Source organism: Geotrypetes seraphini, chromosome 6, assembly GCF_902459505.1.
Source record: "Geotrypetes seraphini chromosome 6, aGeoSer1.1, whole genome shotgun sequence".
In the NCBI taxonomy this organism is placed as follows: Eukaryota; Metazoa; Chordata; class Amphibia; order Gymnophiona; family Dermophiidae; genus Geotrypetes; species Geotrypetes seraphini.
The window spans coordinates 210043475-210070631 of NC_047089.1; the positions used below are offsets into that span (position 1 = coordinate 210043475).

A 27157-nucleotide genomic window follows, 5' to 3' on the forward strand; every position below is an offset into this window, starting at 1 on the left:
ACTGTGCCGTGGCACACAATTTGAGAGACACTGGGCTAAGGGCTGGATTCTAGAAATGGCACTCAAATTTCGATGCCACAAAAAATTGGCGCTAAGGGCGGTTCTTTGAAAGGTGTGTGTGCTCTTTATAGAATCGTGCTTAGCACCAATTGCTATACCAAACTTCAGGCGCCAGACTTAATGCTTACTGATGTAAACGCCAACGCCCAAGTTAGGCACATTGAGGCAGTATTCTGCACCAATATTTGCGATCTTGTGGAACGCCCCCGATATGCCCGTGCCCCTCCCATGGCCACATTCCCTTTTTGAGTTAGGCGCCATTCCTTGTAGAATGGCATGCGGTTAGAGGCACATGCACACCTTGAGTGCAAATACACTTCAATAAATGGTTGTTAGCATCCAGTTAATGACGCTAATTGGCTTGTTTGGCGATTCATTTGAATGCGCATCTTGGGAGCCCACGCAAATTTTAGCTCTATATAGAGAATCTGGGAGAGGACATTTTGAGCAGTGAAGTAGGAGCTGCTGGAGTCATTCAAACTAGATGAAAGGATACCTGCATATGGCATCTCTTCTCTGTTGCTAGAAGCTGGCATAAGCCTAGTTGATGTTAGGAGACCCTGAGAAGTGGTGCCTTTTTGTCTTATCTTGTGATGAAAGGCTAAATTGAGGCAGCTGTAGCTTCGTCTTCAGAGTTTTCATATTGCTTTAGACCAATGTTTATCAACTTGGTCCTGGAGAGCCCCCTGGCCAGTCAGGTTTTCAGGATATCCACCACGAATATGCATAAACGATTTGCGTACACGGCCTCTAATATATGCCAGTTTCTTTCATGCATATTCATGGTGGTTCATAGACAACCCCGCGAAAGACAAAGGCGCACGCCGACAACTGAGCGCAGGACGGAGGAGCGCACCGAAGAAAATTACAGTTTTTAGGGGCTCCGACGGGGGGTTTTGTTGGGGAGCCCCCCCCCCCCCCAGTTTACTTAATAGAGATCGCGCCGGCGTTGGGGGGGGGGGTTTGGGGGGTTGTAACCCTCCACATTTTACTGTAAACTTAACTTTTTCCCTAAAAACAGGGAAAAAGTGAAGTTTTCAGTAAAATGTTGGAGGTTAGAACCCCCCACATCCCCCACAATGCAGCGCGATCTCTATTAAGTAAAATGGGGGGGGGTTCCCCCCCACCCCCCACCCCCATCAGAGCCGTAAAAACAGTAATTTTGTGCAGCGCGCACCTCCGTGCTGCGCTCAATTGTCTGGGTGCGCCTTTGTCCCGACGCGCTTTTGACCTGACGCCATTCATGGTGGATATCCTGAAAACCTAACTGGCAAGCGGGTTCTCCAGGACCAAGCTGAGAAACAGTGCTTTAGGCCTCCCTTGACTACATGTTTTGAGAGTCACTCATGTATTTTAGGTAAACTATTGAGAAAACCAAGGCACAGTGTTCTAACCTCCCCCACCCTTTTTAATGGCATGGCATGACCCCTGCTTGATTAACTGGAAGCTTTGTTGCTCTGAGAATCCAAGGGTTAATGAACCTTGATGTGCCCGTTACCCTTTGAAATCATTTCCCACAAGTTTCTCATCTGTGCTCCTTTCTCTACAGGAGAGAGGAAAACAAAAATGTGCTTGGGGTTACCAAGGGCCATCAGCCTGTGCTGCTCTCTGCTCCTGATTGGGGAAGTGGTGATGAGAGGAAGGAGCCCCCTGTCCTGTGGCCACTTGCTGTGGTCATGCACTTAATGCAAAACAGGTTCTTTCTTTCTGAAAAAGGGGGGTAGGAGGTTTTGATTTACCCTTTGAAACAAGATCTCTCCCACCCCCCACCCCCAACAACCCTCCCCTCCCCCCCATGCTAATCTCAACTAGCCAGAAAAACAGAAACCAGATATTCACTGTAAATTTTAAACAATCTGAACAGTATCTCGAAATTAGCCTTGACTTCTTGAGACGATACGGTTGCTTATATGGTGGCTCACTGCATGTGAAACCCTCTGTGAATGACAATCCCTTGCTGTTTCCAAAATGTTACCTATGAGAATATTATTTTATTTTCTATATCATTCTCCCCAGGGGAGCTCAGAACAATTTACATTAATTTATTCAGGTACTCAAGCATTTTTCCCTGTCTGTCCTGGTGGGCTCACAGTCTATCTACAGTGGGGCAATGGCGGGGGATTAAGTGACTTGAACATGGGTCAAAAGGAACAACATGTGTTTGAACCCACAACCTCAGGAACCTTTAACCACTGCGCCACTCTAGAAATCAAAATGTAGTAAAAGTGAGCCAAGTAAAGGACAATCAATCCATTGTGACATCACTGATGAGGTTGGCTCTTAGGCATTGGTAGAATGAGGTATTATGATGTCACAATACTAGCTCTGATTACCAGAGGCTGAAGCTTTTCACACTATTTATTTATTCAGTTTTCTATACTGTTCTCCCAGGGGAGCTCAGAGTGGTTTACATGAGTTTATTCAGGTACTCGAGCATTTTTCCCTGTCTATCCTGGTGGGCTCACAATCTATCTACAGGGTCACAAGGAGCAGCATGGTTTGAACCCACAACTGCAGGGGGTTCATAGACAACTCGGCGAAAGACAAAGGCGCGCGCTGACAACTGAGCGCAAGACGGAGGTGCGCACCGAAGAAAATTACAGTTTTTAGGGTCTCCGACGGGGGGGGTTGTTGGGGAGCCCCCCCAGTTTACTTAATAGAGATTGCGCCGGCGTTGTGGGGGGTTTGGGGGGTTGTAACCCTCCACATTTTACTGTAAACTTAACTTTTTCCCTAAAAACAGGGAAAAAGTGAAGTTTTGAGTAAAATATGGGAGGTTACAACCTCCCACACCCCCACAACGCGGCGCGATCTCTATTAAGTAAAGTGGGGGGGTTCCCCCCTCCACGCCCCCCCCGTCAGAGCCGTAAAAACAGTAATTTTGTGCGGCGCACACCTCCGCGCTGCGCTCAATTGTCTGCGCGTGCCTTTGTCCCGGCACGCTTTTGACCTGACACCCTGCAGTGTGCTGAGGCTGTAGCTTTAACCACTGCACCACACTCTTCTAGCAATCCAGTTTGCATATCAGTAGTCCTTGTCTATGGAAAAAGAGATCGCTAACCTAAATTTAAAATTCCTTTTGTTATTTAATTGGAAGATACATCTCTTTAAGTATGCTTGCAGCTAATGATTGACTCTTCTAAGCACTTACATGAAGGGCAGCTCTGTAGATAGGTGCCAATTGGGCACATAAGTCATAGAACAGTAAGCACTACTAACCTGTCAATGAGAGAGATTTATAATCTTGGAAATGGAGAAAAGCTGCCACTAATTCCTGGTCTTCTCTTTTTCATTTCTTGGGGTTTTTTTTTTAACGGCTCACTGTTGCAGCCAAGCTGAACACTTGTAGTTCTTCCCAGGCGACTTCATAGGTAACGGCCTTGTTTCGGCCCTTTGCACGAATCATGTGATTTGGTGGTTTGCCATGGCTTGCAGCTGGATCGTTTTACTGGCGCTTTGTTTTTGGACTGGTTAGAGGCATCCCTGGCTGACACCCTTCTGAGGCTGCCCTGGTTTGGGGGAAACAAAGGAGAGACATCTTAATAATGAAAACTGAATGCTGAAATGTCCCATTGCACTGGTTTAAATTTGCTGCAAAGCTTTCTCTCCTCTGTCCTTTCCCATTTGTCATACATCTTCCAACTGCAGACTATAACCCCGAACTAAGCCTTGAATATCTGTGAGAAGGGATACAAGGACCAAGAATTAACAGGTTCTGGTCAGCAGTACATTGTTTCCTCCTTATAACAAAAAAATCTGATAACTGCTTATAAAAGTTATTTGTGATATTAGAATATAGCTCATGAGGTAAGTATTGTTAAAGATTTGCTTTGTGGGTCAAGATACCAATTTGTAATACCCAGTGCGTTTCGGTTTTGACACCCTGAACAGCTCAGGATACTTCTTTCTATGATTTGGCCATCCTGTCTGTTCCCCGCTTCACACCCCACCATACCATTGAGAAACTAGTTCCTGACTAAGGGCTAGATTCATAAACCTGCCCGATCGGGACCGATCCGTGTCCGATCCGGGCAGGTCCGATGGATTCATCAAACTCCAATATGCAGATGGGGGGGCGATCGGAAGAACGTCCCCATCTGCCGGCATGGATCGCTGGTGTGTGATCCCAAAGCATATGCAGACCATCTGTGGATGGTCTGCGCATGCCCGTCCGAGCTGCGACTTTTTTTTTTTAACTTTTTAGTCAGCGGTTTTAACCCATGGGTTAAAACCACGGGCTCGCAGTGGGGCGAAGGGCAGGAGAGATTCGGGGCAGCAGGCAGGAGAGATCGGGGAAGAGCATCGGGGTGGCAGGCAGGAGAGATTCGGGGCAGCAGAGAGCAGGGCAGAGAGCAGGGCTTCAATGAAGCTGGAGAGTTGGAAAGACATTTGCGACTGGTCCCTAGCAGACGCTTCTTGGGTTGATCGGCCAGCCCAGTCGGTTTTAAAAATTTCATTGGTGAATCGCGTCCCTGTCTACTTTGCATGCGTTTCCCCCTCATTTGCATGCACAGATTGGAAGCGGATCGCAGGAGAGGTTAGTGAATCGGGTCGGAGGGAAATCTGGTCGCAAAGGGGGTCGCAAACCGGTTTGCTTTGTGAATCTAACCCTAAGGACTTTGAAGAAATGCTAGCCACTGAACCACCAGACTGTCCAAAGCTGAAACGTTTTGACAGTCACCTTGTTAGACAAATTGCAGATCTCAATTATTAATAAAACAATAAAAAGGACTTCCTATTATTTCAGATGTCACATGACACATCCTCTGTGCACTTGCGTCAGAGTAAGAGTCATATTGTAATATAACAGGTTACAACAGGGAATTAGAATCCAGCAGCCACAAGACCTTCCACGGATTATATCAATTATGTAAAATGGAAAGGCTTGGCAATAAACATCATAAGCTGCTAGTACTTAAAAAAAAAAATCAATAAATGTATTCTGTACCTGATTTAGGGCTCCTTTTACGAAGGTGCGCTAGTGGTTTTATCTCAACAGGAGGCGGTAGCAGCTAGCGCACGCTATTCCACGCGTTAAGGTCCTAGCGTTCCTTTGTAAAAGGAGCCCTTAGTGTTAGAGAGGAAAGCTTGAGACTCATTTTTTCACATGTCCCTTATTGATTGCATTGGCCATGTGATGGATAGAGATGGTTATAGTCAGGCTTTTCAGCATATGCGCTAGGCTTCATATAGCAAACGTTTAGAGAGAAGAGGAATGTTTTGCTTTGGGTGTAGGTTAAGTATTTCCAGATTTTCTCTCTTTGGAATGCTCCGTTTTCCTGTTTTGAGACTGTAGAATCTTTTCTACATGCCAGTTGAATTTCGGACATGAAAGCTCATCGTTTCAATAGTTCGTTTGGGAACAGTCCAGCTTCTGCATCTGTTCCTACCTCTAGATATTAATACAGAGCAGCTCTTGATGTAAAGTAGTGGTGGAGAGCGTGTGCAGCAGAAGAGGCCTGTCGAGCTGTGTCTTTGTTTAGAATTCAGCATCCTCTATTTAGCAGTGAAAGGTAGTCAGCCTTCCTGTCCTGAAAAAGGAGGTTCAGGCCAACATTGGCAACTCAGCTAACAGGAGTGTTTACATAACTTCTCTTGTAATTTACCTCTAATCCCATCCCTATAATCTAACTCTACTCTTATCTGTACCCCTCAATCCCTTTGTCTTCCAAGTACCTATCCAAAGCTTCTTTGAACCCCTGTAGCGTGCTCCTGTTTATCACATCCTTTGGTGGATACATGGAACGCGCTACCAGAGGATGTGATAAACAGGAGCACGCTACAGGGGTTCAAAGAAGCTTTGGATAGGTACTTGGAAGACAAAGGGATTGAGGGGTACAGATAAGAGTAGAGGTAGATTATAGGGATGGGATTAGAGGTAAGTTACAAAATTAATCAGGGACCACTGTTCAGGCACTAGGCCTGATGGACCGCTGTGGGAGCGGACCGCTGAGCAAGATGGACCTCTGGTCTGACTCAGCGGGGGCGACTTCTTATGTTCTTATGTTCTTGTATGAATGAAAAAAAAAATGTTCAAAATACAAAAGGCATCTGTTTAATTTGTTTATAGCTACTCCAGCACCTTCTGCCTCATATCAGAGTTGTATTGCGTAAATTGAGTTGCATGGAAGTAAAGTGATGTGCTTGAGGTTGAGCACACAGAGCCAAAGTAGCAGACTTCGCTTCATAGTTAATGATCTTGATTTTAGCCACATGTCTCCTTTTCTTTCAACATTGAAGTCTGACTGATGACATATTGGGTTTATATGTAATGTAATAGTTGCCTGTTTTTCTATCTGGTAAATATTGAATAAACTGAACCAATTAAAAGCTTTGTCCCTGCTTAGGTGGCAGCAGTGGGAGAACATTTCATCCTAGACTCTGAGGAGCCACAAAACCCTCAAAATTATTTCACCAGTTGCAAAAAGGTGGACTGGACTCGGGCAGAAAACCCTGGATTCTGGGAGCTCAAATCTAGGCAGCTTTGTGGTCAGTCATGATAAAGGTGTGTCTTGACTATCTAAAACAGTGGTTCCCAACCCTGTCCTGGGAGACAACCAGCCAGTCGGGTTTTTGGGATAGCCCTAATGAATATGCATGAGAGAGATTTGCGTATAATGAAGGTGACAGGCATGCAAATCTGCCCAAATGCATATTCATTAGGGCTATCCTGAAAACCTGACTGGCTGGTTGTCTCCCAGGACAGGGTTGGGAACTACTGATCTAGAAGGTGGGCTTTTGAGATTTACAGATTTAATATAGGCTGCCATTATTTATTTATTCAATTTTCTATACCGTTCTCCTAAGGGAGCTCAGAACGGTTTATATGAATTTATTCAGGTACTCAAGCATTTTTCCCTCTGTCCTGGTGGGCTCATAATCTATCTAATGTACCTGGGGCAGTGATGACTGAGGATCAGAGAAATACTATTAAAACCAATAGGAGGAAATTTTTTTCGCTCAGAGAATAGTTAAGCTCTGGAACGCGTTGCCAGAGGATGTGGTTAGAGCAGATAGCGTAGCTGGTTTTAAGAAAGATGTGGACAAGTTCCTGGAGGAAAAGTCCATAGTCTGTTATTGAGAAAGACATGAGGGAAGTCACTGCTTGTCCTTTAACGGTAGCATGGAATATTGCTACTCCTTAGGTTTTGGCCAGGTACTAGTGACCTGGATTGGCCACCATGAGAACAGGCTACTGGGCTTGATGGACCATTGGTCTAACCCAGTAAGGCTATTCTTATGTTTAGATCTGTTCTGGAAAGAGAACGCATTGACTATCTGAATACTATCAGCAAAATTTGATAGATGAGCACATAAAATAGATTAATGCTCAAATTGAAGCCTAAGGAATTTGGACCTAAAGATGATTGCTCATTTATCAGGAAAGTCTTGACCCACAAGAGAATGACATTTATGGTCGTGGGACCTCAGTTATGGAACTCCCTTCCAAAGGAATTGAGAAATATTGGGCCAGATTCTCTAGAGGACGCTGAAAGTTAGGTGCCTCTTAGGCACTTAATTGGCAAAATATCCTTAATAGAATCAATAATTGCTAAAAAAAAAAAAAAAAAAAAAAATTAATTGGACAATAGATGCCTATCCAGTTCTATAAAAGATAGGCGCCTATCACATGGCGCTTAGTGGTGCCTATTCCCTAAGTGGGCATTTCTATGGGTGGGCTGTGACTTAGGAACCGCTAAGTGCAATTCTACAAAACCTTGGGCATCTGAAATGTAGACCTTTAAAACCCTCGCCTACATTTTAGGCACCTAAGCTTTTACATAGGCATCAGCCGATTTAGGCTCCGTTTATAGAATCAACACCATTGAGTCCTGTGTCCTTCTGTCTCCCCCCCTCCCCCGCCGGGCAAAGCTGTCTGCCCCCAGCACACACCTCCCCCAAAGCAGCCCCCTTTCTCTCTCCCTAACTGTCTCTCCATGGCCCTCTTCTGTCTTCCCCCCAGAGCAAAGCTGTTTGCCCCAAGCACACACACCCCTCCCCCCAAAGCAGCCCCATTTCCCTCTCTCTGTCTCTCCATGGCCCCTTCTGTCTTCCCCCCCAGAGCAAAGCCGCCTGTCCCCAGCACACCTCCCCCCCAAAGCAACCCCCTTTCCCTCTCCCCCTGGCCCCCTGTATTGATCCCCTTCTTACCCTCCCTCCATCCCGGCGTCTTCTGGCCTGCTCCTCTTCAAAGCAGCCTTTTATCATGGTGGCCGGCTTTAGCGAACCTCACAGGCCGCTCTCCAACTCAGTAGCACGTTCCCTCTGACGCGATCCCGTGCGTCAGAGGGAACGAGCTACTGAGGTTGGAGAGCGGCCTGTGAGGTTCTTTAAAGCCGGCCACGATCGCAGGCTGCTCTGAAGAGGAGGATCAGCGGCGGCAGCAGCGGTGAGTGAGGGCGGGAGGTGTGTTCCCTGCCGAGGACAAGGGCAGGGAGAGAGATTGCCTGCGCTTCCTCGCAGCAGCAGTTGGTGAGTGAGGGCGGGAGGAGGGGAGTGGCCAGAATGTTCCCTGCCACCGGGTTCTAAAATGGAACACGGCCACTGATCACACACCACAGCGGCAGGGATCACGCTGTTTTAACAGCACATGCGCCGGTAAGCTTTTATTATATAGGATTAGCTAATGTGTATTCTGATGATTAAAAAGAGAAAAAGCAGTACATTTGGTTCACTTATCTAGAGTCTATTCTTGGTTTTCACACATCCAGCAATGTGGAAAGGGATCATGGGTTCTCAGTGTATTTGAAATACTTTGGCTTTTTCCAAATGAAAAACCCAGGAATGTAAAGAGTCACAGGAGCCTGAGCGAAAGAGGGGGAAGAAAGTCCTAAAGGTTAAACAGTCTCTATTCTGGGGAAAAGGTGCTTCCATAGGGACTCCTGAGGCAAGCCTTGCAGCCAAAATGCAGTGTGTGATTAATTGCCTTTCAACATCAATAAGTTTATCCATTGGAAGAGTCATCTTTTCACATCAATAATTATCCAGTGGTTCCTCAATATTTTTTCATCTCCTCTACTGTTGGTTTGTTTTCCTGTTACTTTATTGCAGATCTTGTAATAATATCCAATGAGTGGATCTGTTTCCAGTCAGGTTTTCAGGATTTCACCAATGAATCTGCATGAGATCTATTTGCATGCACTGCTTTCATTGTATGATAATAGATCTCATGTATATTCATTTGGGGAAATCCTGAAAACCCGACTGTATTGAGGCCATCAAGGAGGGACTTTGACACCCCTGCCCTATAATGTTGTTGGACGAAATAGGGACTAATCCTTTTTAACTGTTGTAGTCTGAGGAATGATTTACTGACTAGGTTATTGATGTGATGTTCCATTCCTAGGGTGGAGGAAGGAATGGCCTAGTGATTAAAGCTACAGCTTTAGTACCCTGAGGTTGTATGTACTGCTCCTTGTGACCCTGGGTAAGTCACTTAATCCTCCATTATAGTGCAATGTCTAGTAGTCCTGAACACTAGGGTCCTCTATCTGAACCAGCAAGTTGCTTGCAGAAAACTGTCAGTCATGTTTTTCAACTCTGCCTCCTACCGAGGGAGCTGCTCCTGCCCCCTTAATTTTTTTTCTGCAAGCCAGTTGCTCAGAAGTGTTTTTGATCTGCTCTGTGGTTTCATTATTTTCAGGTATTTTTGCTCAGTGATCGTTGGAGGCTGGATTCCCAAAGGTTCCCACTTGGTAGGACCACTGCCTCGGAAAAGTTGCAGACTCGCATGGCAGAAGTCTGCTGCTAGCAGGATCAGTCCCTCGGGGCCACCTAGCTAGCCAGCCTGCAGGTATTTTTTAGAGCTCAGGAGCCATCCACTGCATAGCTGCTCACATTCCTAATTCAGTCAGGAACTTGAGCGCAGGCTCCTTCCTGGCTCAGCCAGGTCTAACAGTGGGCCAACTTCGTGGTCCTCCTCTCTTTCGTGGCGTGGTTTTCCGGGGGTTGAGGTTCAGTCTGACTGACAGCCAGAAGACCAGGTTCATCCAGTGAATCTGTGAGGCAGATTTATTCTCCCTTTAATTCCAGCTGAAATCCCGTGCTAAAGCAGGCAGGCAGGCACCTCATGGTACAGTGAGTAAGACTATTGAAGCCTATGGGTAAAAGCAGGAGGGTCTCTAAAAGTTGATTTTGAGTGTTTCTGACCCCAGAGCCTAGGTCTCCCTCCTCCAAAACCCCTTTCTGTGATGTTTTTCCTTCAGGGAGGTCTCCACAGGCTGCTTTTGGTGCAATTTTTCTGGTGGTGGCCATCTTGGATTTCAAACAATCTTTTTTTCTTCTTTTCCTTTTGCCTCCATCTGCCTCAAACCTCCTCAGTTTTGCTCCAGGTCAACTGGGATGGACGCCTCAGGCCTTTTTACCCCTATATTGTGACAGATTTACATTGAATGGCCAGCCAAGGAGCGTTCATGTCTCACGTGCTATGGAGCATGCAGGGGACAGGGTGAGAAGCTTCAGGCTCTGCCTTCTTTGAGTTCTCCAGGGCAGGGGATCTGCAGGAGGTGCATCCCCAGGGGAAGAGACCCCTTCCAGAACCCTCTGAATCTATATTGGCCAAGCACATTGTGTGGGGGTTGCAGAGCCTAGGAGGACTGGCAGGGAGTCCCTACCGGGGTCAGAGAGACTCCTAGTACAAGGCTTTACACTGGATTGTAAATCTTATATGGAATGGTTATTTAAACTGCTGAGAGTCCTCAGCAGCTATTGGCAGCACACCAGTAGCAGTGATGGAGGGGGTTCTCCCTTAGATAGGTGCCCTGACCAGACAAGGACACAGACTTAGCAGGGTCAGTCTGTCATGGACTGGGAGGATAGTATGTCCAATTCCAAAACACTTTTATCCCAGGATGAAGTCTCCCTGGCAGAATCTGCTTCCGTGCAGGAGGACAGCGGTCAAGAGGTGGTGGCAACTTTGGATCAGGAGGGTGGCTTTAAGCTCTACAGTGTGCCCATTATTCATGGTCTTTGTGCTTTCAAGCTGGAGTTAAAGCTGGAAGTCCCACCAGCTGCTTCTTCTCAGTTCTCAGTTATGAGCAGTTCTGTGGCTCTGTCCGTGTTTTTTCTCTCACATCGGACATCACTAAGCTGATCACTGACCATAGTGGATCGCCAGAGAGATCCTTTCAAGTGGCTAAGACTATGGCCAAGCTGTATCTGATGGCGCCAGATTTTCATCAGCTGTTTGTTCAGCCAAAAGTAGATTCGCTGATGGTGCAGGTCACTAAATGAACCTCCCTTCGTAATGAAGGAGGGGTGATATTAATGGATCCTCAGGACTGCAGAGTGGACTTGCTCCTCGCGCGTCAATTTGAAGCCTTAGCCCTAGGGATTAAGGTGGCAGCCACATCTTCCTTTGTGACCCGTGCTTGTCACACTCGCCTGTATCTGGCCTTAGATCCAGTAGCTGGGGAAGATCCCCAAATCCTCCTCCCTGGGGTGAATTATCATCAGAGTTATGAGCAAGGTCATGGCCTATGCTGTCTCCCCTGATAGATGCTCTGTATCAGACAGTGAGCAGGAGATGTTACCTCTAAAGCTGTGCTAAGCAGTCTTCCTTTTTTTAGGGGCAGATGCAAAGCTTGGGCTGGATAGTCAACTTCAAGAAGAGTCAGCTGGAACTGACTCAGCACCTGGAATACCTGGGAGTTGTGCTCGACACGGACTTGGGCCAAGTGTTCTCTTCCAGAGCCACACAGACTGAAGCTTGCAGATTTTGGAGCTACTCTAGAGATTGGCCTCCACGGTGTGGCATTATCTGCAGGTCCTGGGGTTGATGGAGGTGACCATAGAGATGGTTCCTTGGGCTAGAGCACACATGAGAACTCTCCAAGACTGCCTTATCTCTCACTGGTCCCCTCAGTTGGATTCACTACAATAGACACACCCCTGGCTACCTACAGCGAAGAGCAACCTGTGGTGGTGTCTGAGGCCAGCTAAACTAAACTAAACTAAACCTTAAGTTTATATACCGCATCATCTCCACGGATGTTGTGGAGCTCGGCACAGTTTACAAGAACTTAAAATATAGGAAGAGAAGGAAAAAAAAGATTTACATGAACTTATATATAGAAGAGTAAGGGGGGATAGAATTACATTTTAGTGAAAAGCCAGGTTTTCAGTTACTTGCGGAATAATTGGAGGGAGCCCAGGTTCCGCAGCGGGGTAGAAAGGTCATTCCAAAGACCTGTGATTCTGAAGAGAAGGGATTTTCCCAGTTTGCCTGCATAGCGAATACCGTGTAGAGAGGGGAAGGATAATTTTATACCTTTGGGCGGGTCTGGTAGAGTCAGGACTCGAGGAGTTATAAGATAGTGGGATTAAGGGAGGAAGGATGCCGTGAATGATCTTAAAAGCCAGGCAGGAGCATTTGAAATGGATTCTGGAAATCACTGGGAGCCAGTGAAGTTTGGCTAGGAGTGGGGAGACATGGTCGGACTTGCGTTTTGCAAAGATCAACTTGGCTGCAGTATTCTGGATTAGCTGGAGTCTTTGAAGACTTTTTTTTTGATAGGCTTAAGTAGATGGCAATGCAGGGGCATTCCTCGTTGTATCTCATCCTGGGAGATACTGATGACTGGTGCCAGCCTTTAGGTTGGGGGGGGTCAATGCAAAAAACATCCATGGGTATTGGACTCCAGCTCAGTGGAAGTGGTTCATAAATCACCTGGAACTCAGAGCCATTCATCTACTGCTCTGGGCACTGGAAAAGTCTCTGGAAGACAAGGCAGTCAAAGTCTTCTCAGACAATGCAACAGCAGTAGTATATCTCAACGGGCACGGCAGCATCAGAAGCACTGTGTTGTATCTAGAAGCTCAACTTCTCTTCCAGTGGGAAGAGGCTCACTTGCAGGATTTCTTGGCCATGCACGTGGCAGGAGTGGAAAATGTGCAGATCGACTTTCTCAGTCTGCAAACTCTTGACTCAAGGAAATGGTATCTGTCTCCACAGGCATTTTGACACTATATTTCAGCAATAGGGGCCTCCACAGATGGAGCTGATGGCCTCGGCGATGAATGCCATGATGCCTCATTTTTACAGATGAAGAACCGAGCTAGGAAGTTTAACCATGGTTATGGAACGAGCTCTTGTATATGTTTCCCCCATGACCCATGCTCGGTCAAATCATTCACCGAATTGTGATCCATACCACCTTGATAGACCTAGTGGTGTCCAATTAGCTTCAGAGACCATGGAATACAGACCTAGTTCGTCTCCAGAAGGACAAAGGCCTCAGACTTCTGGTCCAAGTGGATCTTCTCACTCAGGGACTGGTTCTTATTGAGAATCCAGAACACTTTGGGCTTATGGCATAGATGAATCTTGAGTGGGCGGCCCTGTCACGCAAGGGTTATTTGGACAGGGTCATTACTACATTGCTCAGAGTGAAGATGTCCACGATGGTAGCCTATGCTAAGGCCTGAAAGTCCTTTCAGCGCTGGTGTGCAGTGAAGGATGTAGAGCCCTGGTGAGCTCCAGTTTCAGTAGTCCTAGATTTTATGCAGGAGGGACTTCAGAAAGGGATTTCAGTAGATTCTCTCAAAGTGCAGGTAGCAGAGTTTTCCTGTTTCCAAGCTCTAGGGGAACAAGACTCCTTGGCCTCTCACCCAGAAGTCACCCAGTTCATTAAAGGGGCTCTATGGCTTTGCCCTCTGGTGTGTTCTCCTTTCCCTTCCTGGAACCTTAATATCGTGTTGCAAGATCTTAGTACTGCCCCCTTTCTTCTTGGATCTTACAGTCAAGATAGTGTTCCTGGTGGTAATTACGTCAGCGAGACGGGTTTCTGAGTTACAAGCTTTTTCCTGCAGGTTCACGGAAGCAGGGCTCACCTTACTCATTGTCCCGTCTTTCTTACCTCAGCCTTCCATGTCAATCAGGAAGTCAGCTTTTCTGCTTTTCACCCTATAGGATCTTAAAAAAAGGTTAAAAAGTGTTGCATTTGTTGGATGTCAAGAAAGTGCTTTTTCAGTACCTCAAAGATATCAATGAGTTTCGCCTTTCAGATCACCTTTGTGTTCTCGCCTGTCATGCCAAGAAAGGGAGGCCAGCATCTAAAGCCTCTGTTTCCAGATGGATTAAAATGGCCATTTCCTACGCTATGTGGGCTGTGGTAAACAACCACCGATCGCATTGAAAGCATACCCACTAGAGGAGTTGTTGCCTCGTGGGCGGAGATTAGGGCTATCTCGCCAGAGGAGATTTGTAGAGCAGTTGCAAGATCTACCCTTCATATCTTTAACAGGTTCTATAGGGTGTACATAGCAGCCAAGAAGGACACCGCTTTCAGGGCCTCTTGTCTTAAAGGCAGGCACAGAGGGCCCACCCTAGATTCTGGGGACTGCTTTGGTATGTCTCTAGCGTTCAGGACCACTAGACACATTGCACTAGAAAGAAAGATTATGTTCTTACTTGGTAATCTTCTTTCTTGTAGATATGTCTAGTGGTCCTGATGCCCCACCCTGTGTATGGGCTTTGCCTGCCTTCTGCCTAAGGATCAATCTGGATTGAAAGAATTTTCTATCTCTCAGAGGAGCTGAGAAAAAAAAAGATGATGCATAGGTAAATCATCATGAACATACAGTCTTGTTTAAGTCTTTGCTTGTTAGCAGATCATGTGAGTAGCTACGAACTCTATACTTATATGGTGCTGTTTGAATGTTAATAATGTTATGCCCTATGTTTGTTACAGAGCAGAACAAAATTGTAGTCTTGGAGATTTTTCCCCGTTTTCCTCCTTCCTGTTATGTCTTATTACAGAGCTATTTGATTGCTTTTCTACAAACTGAGGTGGCAGGAGCAGCTCCCTGAGAAGGAGATAGATTTGGAAAACATGATTGACAGTTTTCTACAAGCAACTTGCTGGTTCATACACAAGACCCTAGCATTCAGGACCACTGGACACATCTACAAGAAAGAAGATTACCAAAGTAAGAACCTAATCTTTCTGTGCCCCAGGTAGGTAATTTGTGATCCCGCTGGGACAGAGAAACTTGGTCCAGGACTCTGGAAAATTTTTCTGGATTGAAGCTGTTTCCGTTTGCTAGTGCGAGTTTTGGAGGGATCAGATGTGTCTGTGGTCTGAACCAGAGTACAGTGGCGTACCTAGGGGGGGGGCGGGGGGGGCGGGCCGCCCCGGGTACCAGCCCTAAGGGGGTGTTCCCGGCCTTGCCGTTCAGTCCCCCGCCACCCCCGAAGGACCGCTCGCCCCCCTGGCCTCCCCGCACCACCTATGAACAGCCGCAGCAGGATCGCGAAGTCAGCGTCAGCATCCCTGCGCTGCTTCCTACGACGCGATCCCGCCCCTCCTCTGACGTCAGAGGAGGGGCGGGACCGTGGCGCAGGAAGCAGCAGGGATCGCTGACGCTGACTTCGCGATCCTGCTGCGGCTGTTCATAGGTGGTGCGGGGAGGCCAGGGGGGCGAGCGGTCCTTCGGGGGTGGCGGGGGACTGAACGGCAAGGCCGGGAACACCCCCTTAGGGCTGGTACCCGACGCTGACTTCGCGATCCTGCTGCGGCTGTTCATAGGTGGTGCGGGGAGGCCAGGGGGGCGAGCGGTCCTTCGGGGTGGGTCGGGGCATCAGGCCTTCAGGGTGGGGCGGGCGGGCAGGCAAGCAGGCTTTCAAGGGGGAGGGGGTGACAGGCAGGCAGGCAGGCCTTCAAGGGGGGACAGGCCTTCGGGGGGGGGGGTGCAGACATTCAAGGGGTGCAGGCCTTCAAGGGGGGCAGGCAGGCCTTCAGGGGGGTGCAGACCTTCGGGGGGGGGTGTAGGCCTTTGGGGGGGTGCAGACCTTCAAGGGGGTGCAGGCCTTCAAGGGGGGAAAGGCAGGCAGGCCTTCAAGGGGGGGACAGGCCTACAAGGGGGGGGACAGGCCTACAAGGGGGGGGACAGGCCTACAAGGGGGGGTGCAGGCCTTCAAGGGGGGTGCAGGCCTTCAAGGGGGAGACAGGCCTTCAAGGGGGGGAAAGGCAGGCAGGCAGGCCTTAAAGGGGGGACAGGCCTACAAGGGGGTGGGACAGGCCTTCAAGGGGGGGGACAGGCCTACAAGGGGGGGGGACAGGCCTACAAGGGGGGGGACAGGCCTACAAGGGGGGGGACAGGCCTTCAAGGGGGGGTGCAGGCCTTCAAGGGGGGTGCAGGCCTTCAAGGGGGAGACAGGCCTTCAAGGGGGGGGAAGGCAGGCAGGCAGGCCTTAAAGGGGGGACAGGCCTACAAGGGGGTGGGACAGGCCTTCAAGGGGGGGACAGGCCTTCGGGGGGGTGCAGACCTTCAAGGGAGTGCAGGCCTTCGGGGGGGGTGCAGTCCTTCAGGGGTGGGGTTTAGGCCTTCAGAGGGGGACAGACCTTCGGGTGGGAGGTAAAGTCCTTCGGGGGGTGCAGGTCTTCAGGGGTGGGGTGTAGCCCTTCGGAGGGGGGACAGACCTTCGGGGGAGGGGGGTCCTGGTGTAAAAGTACACAGAGGGAGAGAGGGAAGGGGGGGGTTCAAAGATACATGCATATGCCAGACTTTGGGGGTTAGAAATAATGGGTCTAAAAACAGAGGAGTGGGAGAGAGATGGTGCATAATGGGATTTAGGGAGGGAAGGAACAGAAAGGGAGAGAACTTGGAAACAGGGGATGGTGTGGAGGGGGGATAGAGATACTGGATAGGAGGATAGTTGGGAACAGAAAGGGAGAGATGGTGGATCCTGGGGTGGTGGGGAGTTGAGAAAAGGTGAATCTGTGGATGGAGACAAAAAAAAGGAAAGATGCCAGATCTCCGGGAGAGGGAAGGGAAACGGAAGGGGAGAACAGAGATGGCAGACGGATGGTTAGCACGGAGAAAGGAGACCCTGGCAAGCAAGACAACAAGAGCCTGGGACCAACAAGATTTGAATATTGATCAGAGAACAAAAGGTAGAAAAAATAATTTTATTTTCTGTTTTGTGATTACAATATGTTAGATTTGAAAAGTGTACATGAGACAGCTTGAAATGGGAACTTTTCTATTTTTGTGAATGGCAAGGCTGAGTTCAGTTAAAAATATATGCTTTATAAGAAAATATAATAATGTGTTTTATAAAGTTTATAAGCATTGCTGGCATACTCGGTGAGGTGTTCCTAGTGTTGGTGGTGGTGGTAGCATGTCAGTGTGTTGAGAGGAAGAGGTAGTCTGGGAAATTCTGCTGAGCAAACTCTGGGCCCATTTCCACCCCCAGTTAGTCCACTCCACTCAACTGGTTCACACACTGAGTGGGTCTTTGGGTGTTATTTCTGGGTAGTTGTTTTAGAATCTCTTCCAGTGGTTTGTCAGTATCTCCTTCTGGTCCAAGGAAGGAAACTTTGTCAACCTTAGCATTGACCTTCAGAATATGTTTGTAACAGCGCTGCTTGTGTGGCATTAGGCTATGTAGTGATCGAAAGAAAAAAACAGACCTTTGCACATTTTTGCACTATAATGGTGGGTGTATGAGGAGATTCATTTCCTGCACAGTTAAGTCCATTTTTTCTACTGAATAATAGTATAGGTACAATGAAAGTAAATAGCAAAAATGTTTGAGTAGATAATTAAGGAAATCTTTTTCATATTGCTTGCTTATGGACTGGGAAAAAAGACTGTTCAAGCAAATGTCTCCAGAACTGCTTTAATGGAAAAATGTGATTTTTTTTTTTTTTAAGTACTTTGTGAAATTTATTGTTGTTGTGAAATTTATTGTTATACTTTGTTTAAACTTAAAAAGCGGTGTCATTAACAGTGAATCTAATCGAAAAATCGATTCAACAGGGTGAATCGGATCGAATGAAATATTTTTCTCTGAATCGGGCAGCACTATTGGCTACCATGAGAATGGGCTACTGGGCATGATGGACCATTGGTGTGACCCAGTTAGGCTATTCTTATGTTATGTTCTCATCTGTAGGGGCCTTTGTTTTCACTTCTTATTTTAATGTATTTTTTTCCTGGGAACTTATCAGTGTTTTTTTATAATGGGAACAAAAATGGAAGAGAATTAATGTGTGTGGAATGGGGGGGGGGGGTAACTAATTTCTTCAGCTAAATAATTCAATCCACTTCAAACAGACATAGGAGAACTCACGCACCATTCACACACCCTCCAACCAAAAACGTCAAAAGAAAAAAACTGTTCGACAACCTCCTAGCCATTCGAGCTGCAACACTTGACCCCCAACTCTACAACCTATTGACCTCGACCACAAACTACAAAACCTTAAAAAAAGAAATAAAAACCCTTCTATTAAAAAAACACATAAAACCAAACTAACATAATCAGAACTGTCCCAAGCATCACCTGCAACTACTCCATATGTACTTCTGATGTCATGACAATTCAGACATAATTTATGTTATGTTATGTTTGGAATAATGGTTACATAAATGAGGTTCAATAAAAGAAAATTTTCTGTGGGAGCATTTGTTGGAACTTCTGTTATCCTGATTTCTTCTATCTGTGGGCTTTCTTTAGCTAACCTACTTATCTGGGGCTTTCCACTTCTGCAGCTGCCCTTTTCACGGTCCACTTTGCGCTTGCACTCTCTGGGGAGGGGGGGTTGGGTCTGGGCTTGGTGGGGTAGGTGTGTCTGGTAGTTTTGTCTGGGTGGTGGCTGGGTGTTTCTTGGGTGCTTGTTGTGCGGATTGGTGTGTTGTTGCTTGTGGGGGTTTTTTTCATTATAAAATATGGCTGAGGGTCTAGTCCGGCTTATTATTCTTGTGGGTTCTGGGGTGGGATTTGTTTGCTTGCCCCAAGTTTTGGCCTTTTGTTGTGTATTGCTATGCCTCTCATTGGCAATTTTCTCTTGGGAGAGGCTTGTTCATGCTTGTTGTTGCTGTTACTCTCATTCTGTGCTCTTTTTGATAATGTATAAGTTTCTGTACAGACCATAGTTGCTTGTCTGGACCTTTTGCCATTCTCAATAAAAATACTTTGGAAAAAAAAAAAAAAAAAAAAAAAGAAATTTTTCACTGCCTGTTTCTATTCTGACCATTTATTCCATTTCATGGTTATTGCAAAAAAAAAAAATTTTACATGAGGGGGGGGGGGGGGGGTGTCAAAAAATGATGGGCCCCGGGTGCCACATACCCTAGGTACGCCACTGCCAGAGTAGTTTGTTTTTTTTCAGAGAGGAAAAATGCCTTTGACCTGCATATCTATGAAATTCTAAAGCAAATATTGAACTTTCTAGGTATTACTTTTTAGTTTGCAGTCTAGGTGCACGTTAAATGATGCGCTATGCTTGTTATACTTTATATAATAGTTTTTTTCTAAAAATGTGTGCATAGATATAATTGCAATTTGCTGCTGTTCGTAATTGTCTCACCCCCTGCTCTTCCAAAAAACAAAAAAAAGAAATCTATAACCAATTTGGAAACCAGACAGGAGTGTGACTACAATGTGGAAATGTATCTTTCTCTGCTTTTACTTTAGTAAGGTTTGAGGTAGACTTGAAAAAAAAAAATTCCAAGGATTGGGCCTAATGACCAGGCTTGTATCTGGCCCTTCATACATCACTGAACTCCTCCCTAGGCTTTCATTCATGTTTTGAAGAATTCATTTAACATAATCTATTAGACCAGTGATCTTTATTATAATTATTATTATTATTTTTTAAGTTAGCGCCTCTTTGGCAAAAAGGCATGAGCTAGGACCAGTGTTATTGACCTCTGACCTTTATCTAATGGCAGTAACAATACCTCTTCTGTTTCTTCCACTCATGTTGACATGCTTGAGCCACGTGGTGTCCAAACTTCATACACAGTCTATTTACACAGTCTCGAAAAAAATAGTATGAAATTTTGTATGTTGTATACAATTCAAAGCTACTGAAAGCTGTACAATCCAGAAAGAAAACAGAGCTGTTCTGAAGACCATGAGAGCAGTAAGCCTCTGAACAAGGGGAGTATATACTACTGAGAAAAGAGAGTTAGGGAGCTACACTTGGTCAGTGGTAATCATCACTGGGCCTTGAAATAGGGTTATCAGACGTCCGGATTTCCCTGTATGGCTTTTCTAAACCCAGCACTTTGTCCGGGTTTTGAAAAGCTTCCCCCAAAATTGTGTCGAGCAAGAGGGCATCCGCGCATTCGCAGATGCCTTCCTGCCCAACCAGAGCAAGCAGCGGGACTGGGGCATAACAGGGTGGGGATGGGCAAGGCTGGGGGGGGCGGAGCTAGGGGGTCCGGATTTTACGAATGTAAAATCTGGCAACCCTACCTTGAAATGAAGAACACTGCATTAGACGTTACCCAATTCGTGAGGAATTGATGTCATTAGCTAGAGTGTAGTTATTCTCACTCTGCTTCTGCTTTAAGAGTGGCTTAATCTGACCTGGTTTTTACCCTGTTGCATGCATGGTTTTGTAGCCCTGCATGCAGTAGGGTAAAATTAGAATTAGATTAATATTTACCTTATGACATGGAGCCAGTTGGCAGCATTGGTTTGGAGTGGCTTCTAACTTCATTCTTCAAGAACTACAAGCATCCCTAACAAATGTTATGAGAGAGACTGGCATATACTCTCCCTCAGTTATATGCAAATCTGTCTCATGTATAGTTAGTTACGGTATTAAAGAGCATCCTAACAACCCAACTGGTGCAGAGCTAGACATTCTGAATTTAGTACTTGATCAGTTTGGTCCAACATTTTGTAACAAGGCATGCTGATAAGGTGTAGACCTGCTTGTGAAATGGTTTGATGTAAGAGCACAGGTACCAGATGTTATTGAGATAAGAGGAGGGGAAAGGAACTCCCATCAGCCCAGAGTGGTTCCCTTGGCTCATCAAACTAAGAATACTCTAGTCCAGGGGTAGGCAATTCCGGTCCTCGAGAGCCACAACCCAGTCGGGTTTTCGAGATTTCCACAATGAATATGCATGAGATTAATTTGCATGAACAGCTTCCATTGTATGCAAATCAATCTCATGCATATTCATTGTGGAAATCTCAAAAATCCGACTGGGTTGTGACTCTCGAGGACCGGAATTGCCTATCCCTGCTCTAGTCTAAGCAGGTAATGAAGGTACTGCACCAAGTTTCAGGATATGTGCAATAAATATGCATGAAATGGATTCAGTAGAGGTACTGGATGCAAATCTATTACATACCTATCTGTTGTGGGTGTCTCACAGCTAGCAAGATATGCCCCAAGGACAGGGATGATAACCACTGAACTAGGGGACATTTCTAAAAGAGCATTCTTTATTTTCCTGGGAGTCATGGACTTGAAGTGAGATGGGCCAAGAATGACACAGTGATAGAATTCATCACTGTTCCGTCCCTGCGGATAACCAAGGGAAAACGTCACCATGTCATTTAAGGAGAGAGAGAAGAATCAGAGTATAAATGGGCGCAACTACTGACCCTCAAGCTTTACATTAAAGAATGCTGGTGTAAAAGGACTGAGGTTGAGAGAGACAGTACTAAAGAATGACACAGGATGGTTTCCCGCGGGGTCGGGAACGGTGATGAATTATTTCACCATGTCATTCTCTATGGGGGTTTTTTAGACCTTTTTCGCTGGCCACAAGAGACCTCTCCTGCACACAAGGTGTAGTGTGGTTTTAATTGTGATGAGAACGGAATCATCTTAACATGGTGTGATCAACTGAGCTGGATGGTATCCAGTTCTGGATTCCTAACTCCATTGCTAAAACAGAATGGTGAAACAAGCCAAAGGCTAAAGACCAGAATCAACCTACATAGATATCATTTAAAAAATTGCAATACTAAACAGGATGTCACCTCTGTTGGGCAACGCTTTGGAAAAACTGGCCACTGAACCAATGATTTTATGGTAAGAATACTAAAAGGAAACTTTAAGACAATCCAAGAGCGTAAAACCTTTGAAATCAAAATGATAAAATATTTTGACACCTACCAGACAGGACAACACAGAACTGGGCTTACTTTCCCACTACAAAGACATTTAAAACTGCTCTGTCATCTCTCTGTCTCCTGCCCATTCACCCACCCCTCATTCTTCCTATCCCTAAAATGCTTATGTTCTCCTTGTATATGCTGATATTTCCAACATTTGCTTATTTCTGATTTGAAGAAGAAGGGTTACCTTCAAAATGCTCATCATAAAAAGCATTGAGTTAATTTGGTTTTTTTGTTTTATTTCATTATATTACCTTGAAAAGTGGACTAACACAGCCACCATACCATTTCACTAAAGCAGAATGGTGATGGGTTTAGAGCAACACTGGGATGGGCACTGGGAATTTAGAACTGAGCTGTGAAACTCATGATGATCTGGAATTAGGTAACTGAATTAAAACCCAGCCTAGAGTGATCATGTCTCTATAGCCTTGAAACCCTAATCCTGCTGCTTAATGCTTTTCTAACATTGCTTCCTTCCCTCCTTGGAAGGGGCAGCATGGCTACAACTGCTTGCTAACAGGTAGGTACTGGTGGTAAGTAGGTTTAATTGTTCTACTATCTCTTTCTTCACTGTGGGCATGCGCCTTGCAAACTGATACAGCAATCAAAGCCTGGTATTTGTGGGGCATCTGTGGCTATGCTTTTCCCATCTGGAAGGTCAGTTAGATGAGTACCCACTCTAAGAAAAACTAAATTTTTCCTGGGAGGTTAAGGCATGCCTTTGATGGCCCTGGAATGCTGTACAAAGATTTGGGTTACAGGGTGACAAATGTAATTGTAACCTGGAGCCTCTGGATGCTCAAGTATTGCAGAATCCAGATATTTGTGTGACATTTCAGGACTAGAATGTTGCATCCTTGACTTGAAACCTTAGAGCTTTTGAAATCCAGTGGACTAACAGGAAACTCATGAATACCAGATTGCTTTTGTCTGTCTTTGAATGAAGCAACCATAAATGATGCACCAAATAACCTCTAAGGTCATTAACATTTTTAACGCCCCCTTACACAGATCCCCTGCCCCCCCAAAATTAAAATCTGGTTTGCTTTTTTTTTTTGTGTCTGTGTGTCTTTAATTTTTCCAGTTGGGCCAAAATTTGAATCGTACTCGGCGCACCCTGGTGAGCTCCTTCAGTTGCGCTGCAGGCTGCGGGAGGATGTGCAGAGCATCAGCTGGGTGAAGGATGGGGTGCAGCTGTCTGAGAACAATCGAACTCGCATCACTGGGGAAGAGCTAGAGGTCAGGGAAGCCATGCAGGAGGACTCGGGGCTCTATGTCTGCATGGCCAACGGCCCCTCGGGAAGCGAGACCACCTACTTCACAGTTAATGTTTCAGGTTTGTAGCCCCATGCGGATTGTCATAGAGGGGTAGTGCCAGATTATGAAACCGCTAAATTTGGGGCATAATAGATAAATGGCCAATGTAGTATTGACATACTGTATCAATAGTGTACTGTTCTTTAAGGACACTTTCCTTCCTTGAGGAGGGGAGGTGTCACATGACCATCTACAAATGTCAACAAGGGTGCCCATATTGAAAACTGTAGTTCAATGCCACAGTAAATGTTAATGGTTATCAATTAACAAGGGGATAACTGTTTAAAGAAAAAATGCCCACAGCAGTTGTTAGTCTTTTGTAAGACTTGACTGTAGTTGTAGGCTCCTAAATTTAGGTTTGTTCTGTGTTAGTAATACTGCCAATCAGTATTTAGTGACTGAAATTTTCCCTACTCTTAGTCTGCCCTTGTGGCTGTTCATTATTTAGGTACCTTAATTTAGGCTCCTAAAAAAAACCAACTAGGCCTCTGAATTTAGATGTTCTGCCCTGGTCTGTTTTGAATACCTGAGTCCCAAAGTTAGTCACTTAGACCCTTTAAAAATCGATCCTAAAGCTTAAAGAATACACAATAAAACAGCAGAAAGGCAGTCAGGCCAGATTTTCCCTCCAGTAAACTAGACAAATAAGATACTAAAGCTTAATAAGAAAACTGGAACAAAGTTGTAGGCCTGAACATCCACATTTTTTCTTTGCCAATTTGTGGGAAAATGTTGTGAATGTTTAGGAGAGTCAGTCTGAACTCCTCACGTTTTAGTCATATACAGTGTTTCTTCATCCAGTGACCAAACTGTGTCTAGAGCAGTGGCTTCCAGTCCTGTCCTGGAGGCACACCTAAAGGGTCTGCTTTCAGTATATCCTTGATGAAAAACCATGAGAGAAATTAATATGCAAATCCAACTCCTGCATCTTTACTGTGGCTCTTCTGAAGACCAGCTTGGTTAGGTGCCCTTCCGGACCTAGGCTGGGAAATTCTGATCTTCGAAGGCAGAGGGAGGGTATGGGGTTGAAGTCTTTAAGCCTGCCTCTTACCAAAAACAATGCACATTTTGTGTTGGCTTTCTTTGAGTATTGGCTGTGCCTATGCATGATGCTGTTTTACTAACAATGCAACCTCCTCACCCTCATTCTGAGCAGGAAAAGACAGCATTCAGACAGGATTAGGTGTATTTGCAACTTTCTGGTTGAGCAAAAAATCAAGCAGTATGCTAGGCAGGTCTTTCCAGGATGTATTTCTAAACATGTCTCCCAGTGTTGCTTGGAGGAGAATTCAAGAAAACTTGGGATAAGCACAGAAGATCCTCTAATAGTGTGAGGAAAGGTAAAATTTGAGATAAAATAGTCGGTTGTCTTGTTGTGATTTCTGTATTTTTATGTTAATATCTTTTATGAGAAGTACTGTCATTGTTTATGTCTATCAATTGTCTGTCGTATACATTCATACACTGTGCTGCAATTCATTATTGGTTGGAGAATTGCCCTGGAAACCAGGGTAAAAGCTTTGTCTTGAAATGAGCTTAGATTTTGCTTAATCTTTAAGAAAACATTGAGAGAGGAAGATCTGGAAAGTATAGCAGCAGCAGGTAGAAACCAGCCTGCTTGCCCTGGATCGGTAGCATGGGATATTGCTACTCCTTGGGTTTTGGTGAGGTACTAGTGACCTGGATTGGCCACCGTGAGAATGGGCTACTGGGTCTGATGGCCCATTGGTCTGATCCAGTAAGGCTATTCTTATGTTCTTATGCTATTGGAGCAGAATTTTATGTACATTTTGCTTGTCCAAAGCTCCAGTGCTCCTCCTCCTCTAATGATTTCCAGAAATATTGGACATGGAGTCGTCCTTCCTCCTCTCACCACACTGGTGAACACCTTCAGAGTGATGTGAAGCCAAAAGAAAATCAGCTGCTTGTTATCAGAGCAGATGTGCATTTCCAGGTTGTGGTCCAAGTCAGCGCCCCACTTCCCAGCACTGTCCTGTGAGCAGCCCCAGCTGGGTTTGCAAAGACACCACCTGTGCTGGCTAGTTAAAGAAGCGGACACAGAGTGATCCAGCTCAGCAGAGAAGGTCATTTAATGTGTTCAGTATGAGCGGCTGTTGCATTTTGTAACTGCAGGAAGAAGTGGATGCAGTTGGAAGAAGAATGTGGAGGGTTTTAGCAGCTGTTTCTGACCAGCATTCCAAAGGCTGAGAAAAGCGCAATAGTAATAATAATAATAAAAAAAAGTTTGTCAGGACATAAACTCCTGTTTCTATATATTTAAAACTAGTTTTGTACTGCTTAGTCAACCAGTTGATCTTACTGGTATACATAAGACAACAAATGCAATTGGAATTCTGAAAAAAAAAAAAAATACTAAAAATTTGTTCCATCAAACAAATGCCAAATCATGTGGCAACCAACCCCACACTTCCATTACTCATCACTGGGGGGGAAAACTTAAGCTTTTAGCAGCTTACGAAACATGTAAGGAATTAAATTTTTGTCTTGCCACACCTCTGAGCCTGCTCCACAACTCAGGAGCCACCTAAAAAAAGGCATGAGCCTGAAACCTCACCTTCCGCAATATAATATGTCCATGGTAGGATCTTCCAGCAATGACATTTGATTCTTCCCTACTTTAAATGCTTCATAAAGGCAGTTAATAAAGCACAATAAATAAATGCATGTTCCATAAAGTGACAGGAGCACTCAGCCCTGCTGTTCTATAGCCAGTGGGTTACCAGAATACTGGACCTTTCTATAGAGTCACTGGTGTTCTATGGTAACACTTGTTTTTTGGTCTTCCATTACCTGTGATGTCCTTTCTTGGCTGGTATGTTACAGAAACTCTTGCACGGTGTCATTGTGACATCTGTGAAGGATTTTGACCTTGGTTGCCCCTAGGTAATCTTCCCCTCATCGTGGGCCTCGGATCCTTTCTACCCCTCTGACCTGTGCCTTCTATTGATAGCATCATTAGAACTAAGAAGTTTGTTAGGAGAACGGAGATAAGTGAGACAGGAGCTCTGCTGCCTCCGCATTTTTGACGCTGTGGGACAAACAAGTGTGTGTAAACATAATTCTGTGCAACCCCATCTGCTAGGAGTAGCTGTAGACATGTAGCGTATTCTGTAACACGGCTGCCGTGAGAAAGCAGCAACTCCGTTGAAGTGTTGACACATGGAGCTGGGTTTGAAAGAGATTTCTAGGATGGGGCTTCATTCTGTCCTTAGTAAGCCACAGAAATCCCCTCTCCTTACAAAAGGAAGTAGAAAGGGCCCCATTCTAAACCACAGCTGGCTCTGTGTGAAGAGAGAATAAATTAGCATATTTATGTTTTTAGCTAAAAAAAAAAAAAAAGGCAGGGGTGGGCTTTTTGTAGGAGGATTGAAAGAGTAGGTGGAGGAGTTCGGTCTGGAGCATCTCTTATTCATCCCTGGGTATGGTAATCCATTTTAATTTTAGCTCCTTTTAAAGTGGCAAAGTTTCCATGCCCCAAGGTAATAAGGCATCGACTTCCACAAAACACATTAATCCTCCGGGCTTTGGAAAATTGTGCAAAGCTCTTAGGATTCTAGATGGTCTGAGGCACGAACAGCGGGTTTGCTTTGTTAGCTGAATGTAAATCCCAACCTTTCTCATGCAAACATCCCAAAGGGGGAGGTTTTCCAAGAACACAAAGGAATTTTAAAGAAAAACAATCTTTCCTAAGTGCTGATAGTCTCCCAGTGTTTCTCGGTCACAAAAATCCCTTCATAGGAGTGTGTGATGTAGTGGTTAGAGCTACAGCCTTAGCACCCTGAGGTTGTGGGTTCAAACCCCACACTATTCTTTGTGACCCTGGGCACGTCACTTAATCCTCCACTACCCCAGGTGCATTAGATAGACTGTGAGCGCTCCAGG

At 45.6% G+C, this 27157-nt stretch overlaps 1 protein-coding gene across 13 annotated transcripts in view; it reads left to right on the forward strand.

Annotated features, from left to right (window-relative positions):
• FGFR1 (fibroblast growth factor receptor 1) overlaps positions 1-27157 on the forward strand; it is a 214630-nt gene that overhangs the window by 88266 nt on the left and 99207 nt on the right. For 9 of the 13 annotated variants that reach the window (XM_033949742.1, XM_033949743.1, XM_033949744.1 and 6 more), the window contains one exon: positions 23022-23273. The exons of the other annotated variants lie outside the window; for them this stretch is intronic. In XM_033949742.1, the coding sequence (XP_033805633.1) occupies positions 23022-23273 (252 nt within the window). The remainder of the gene's footprint in view (positions 1-23021; positions 23274-27157) is intronic. 13 annotated transcript variants of the gene reach the window in all.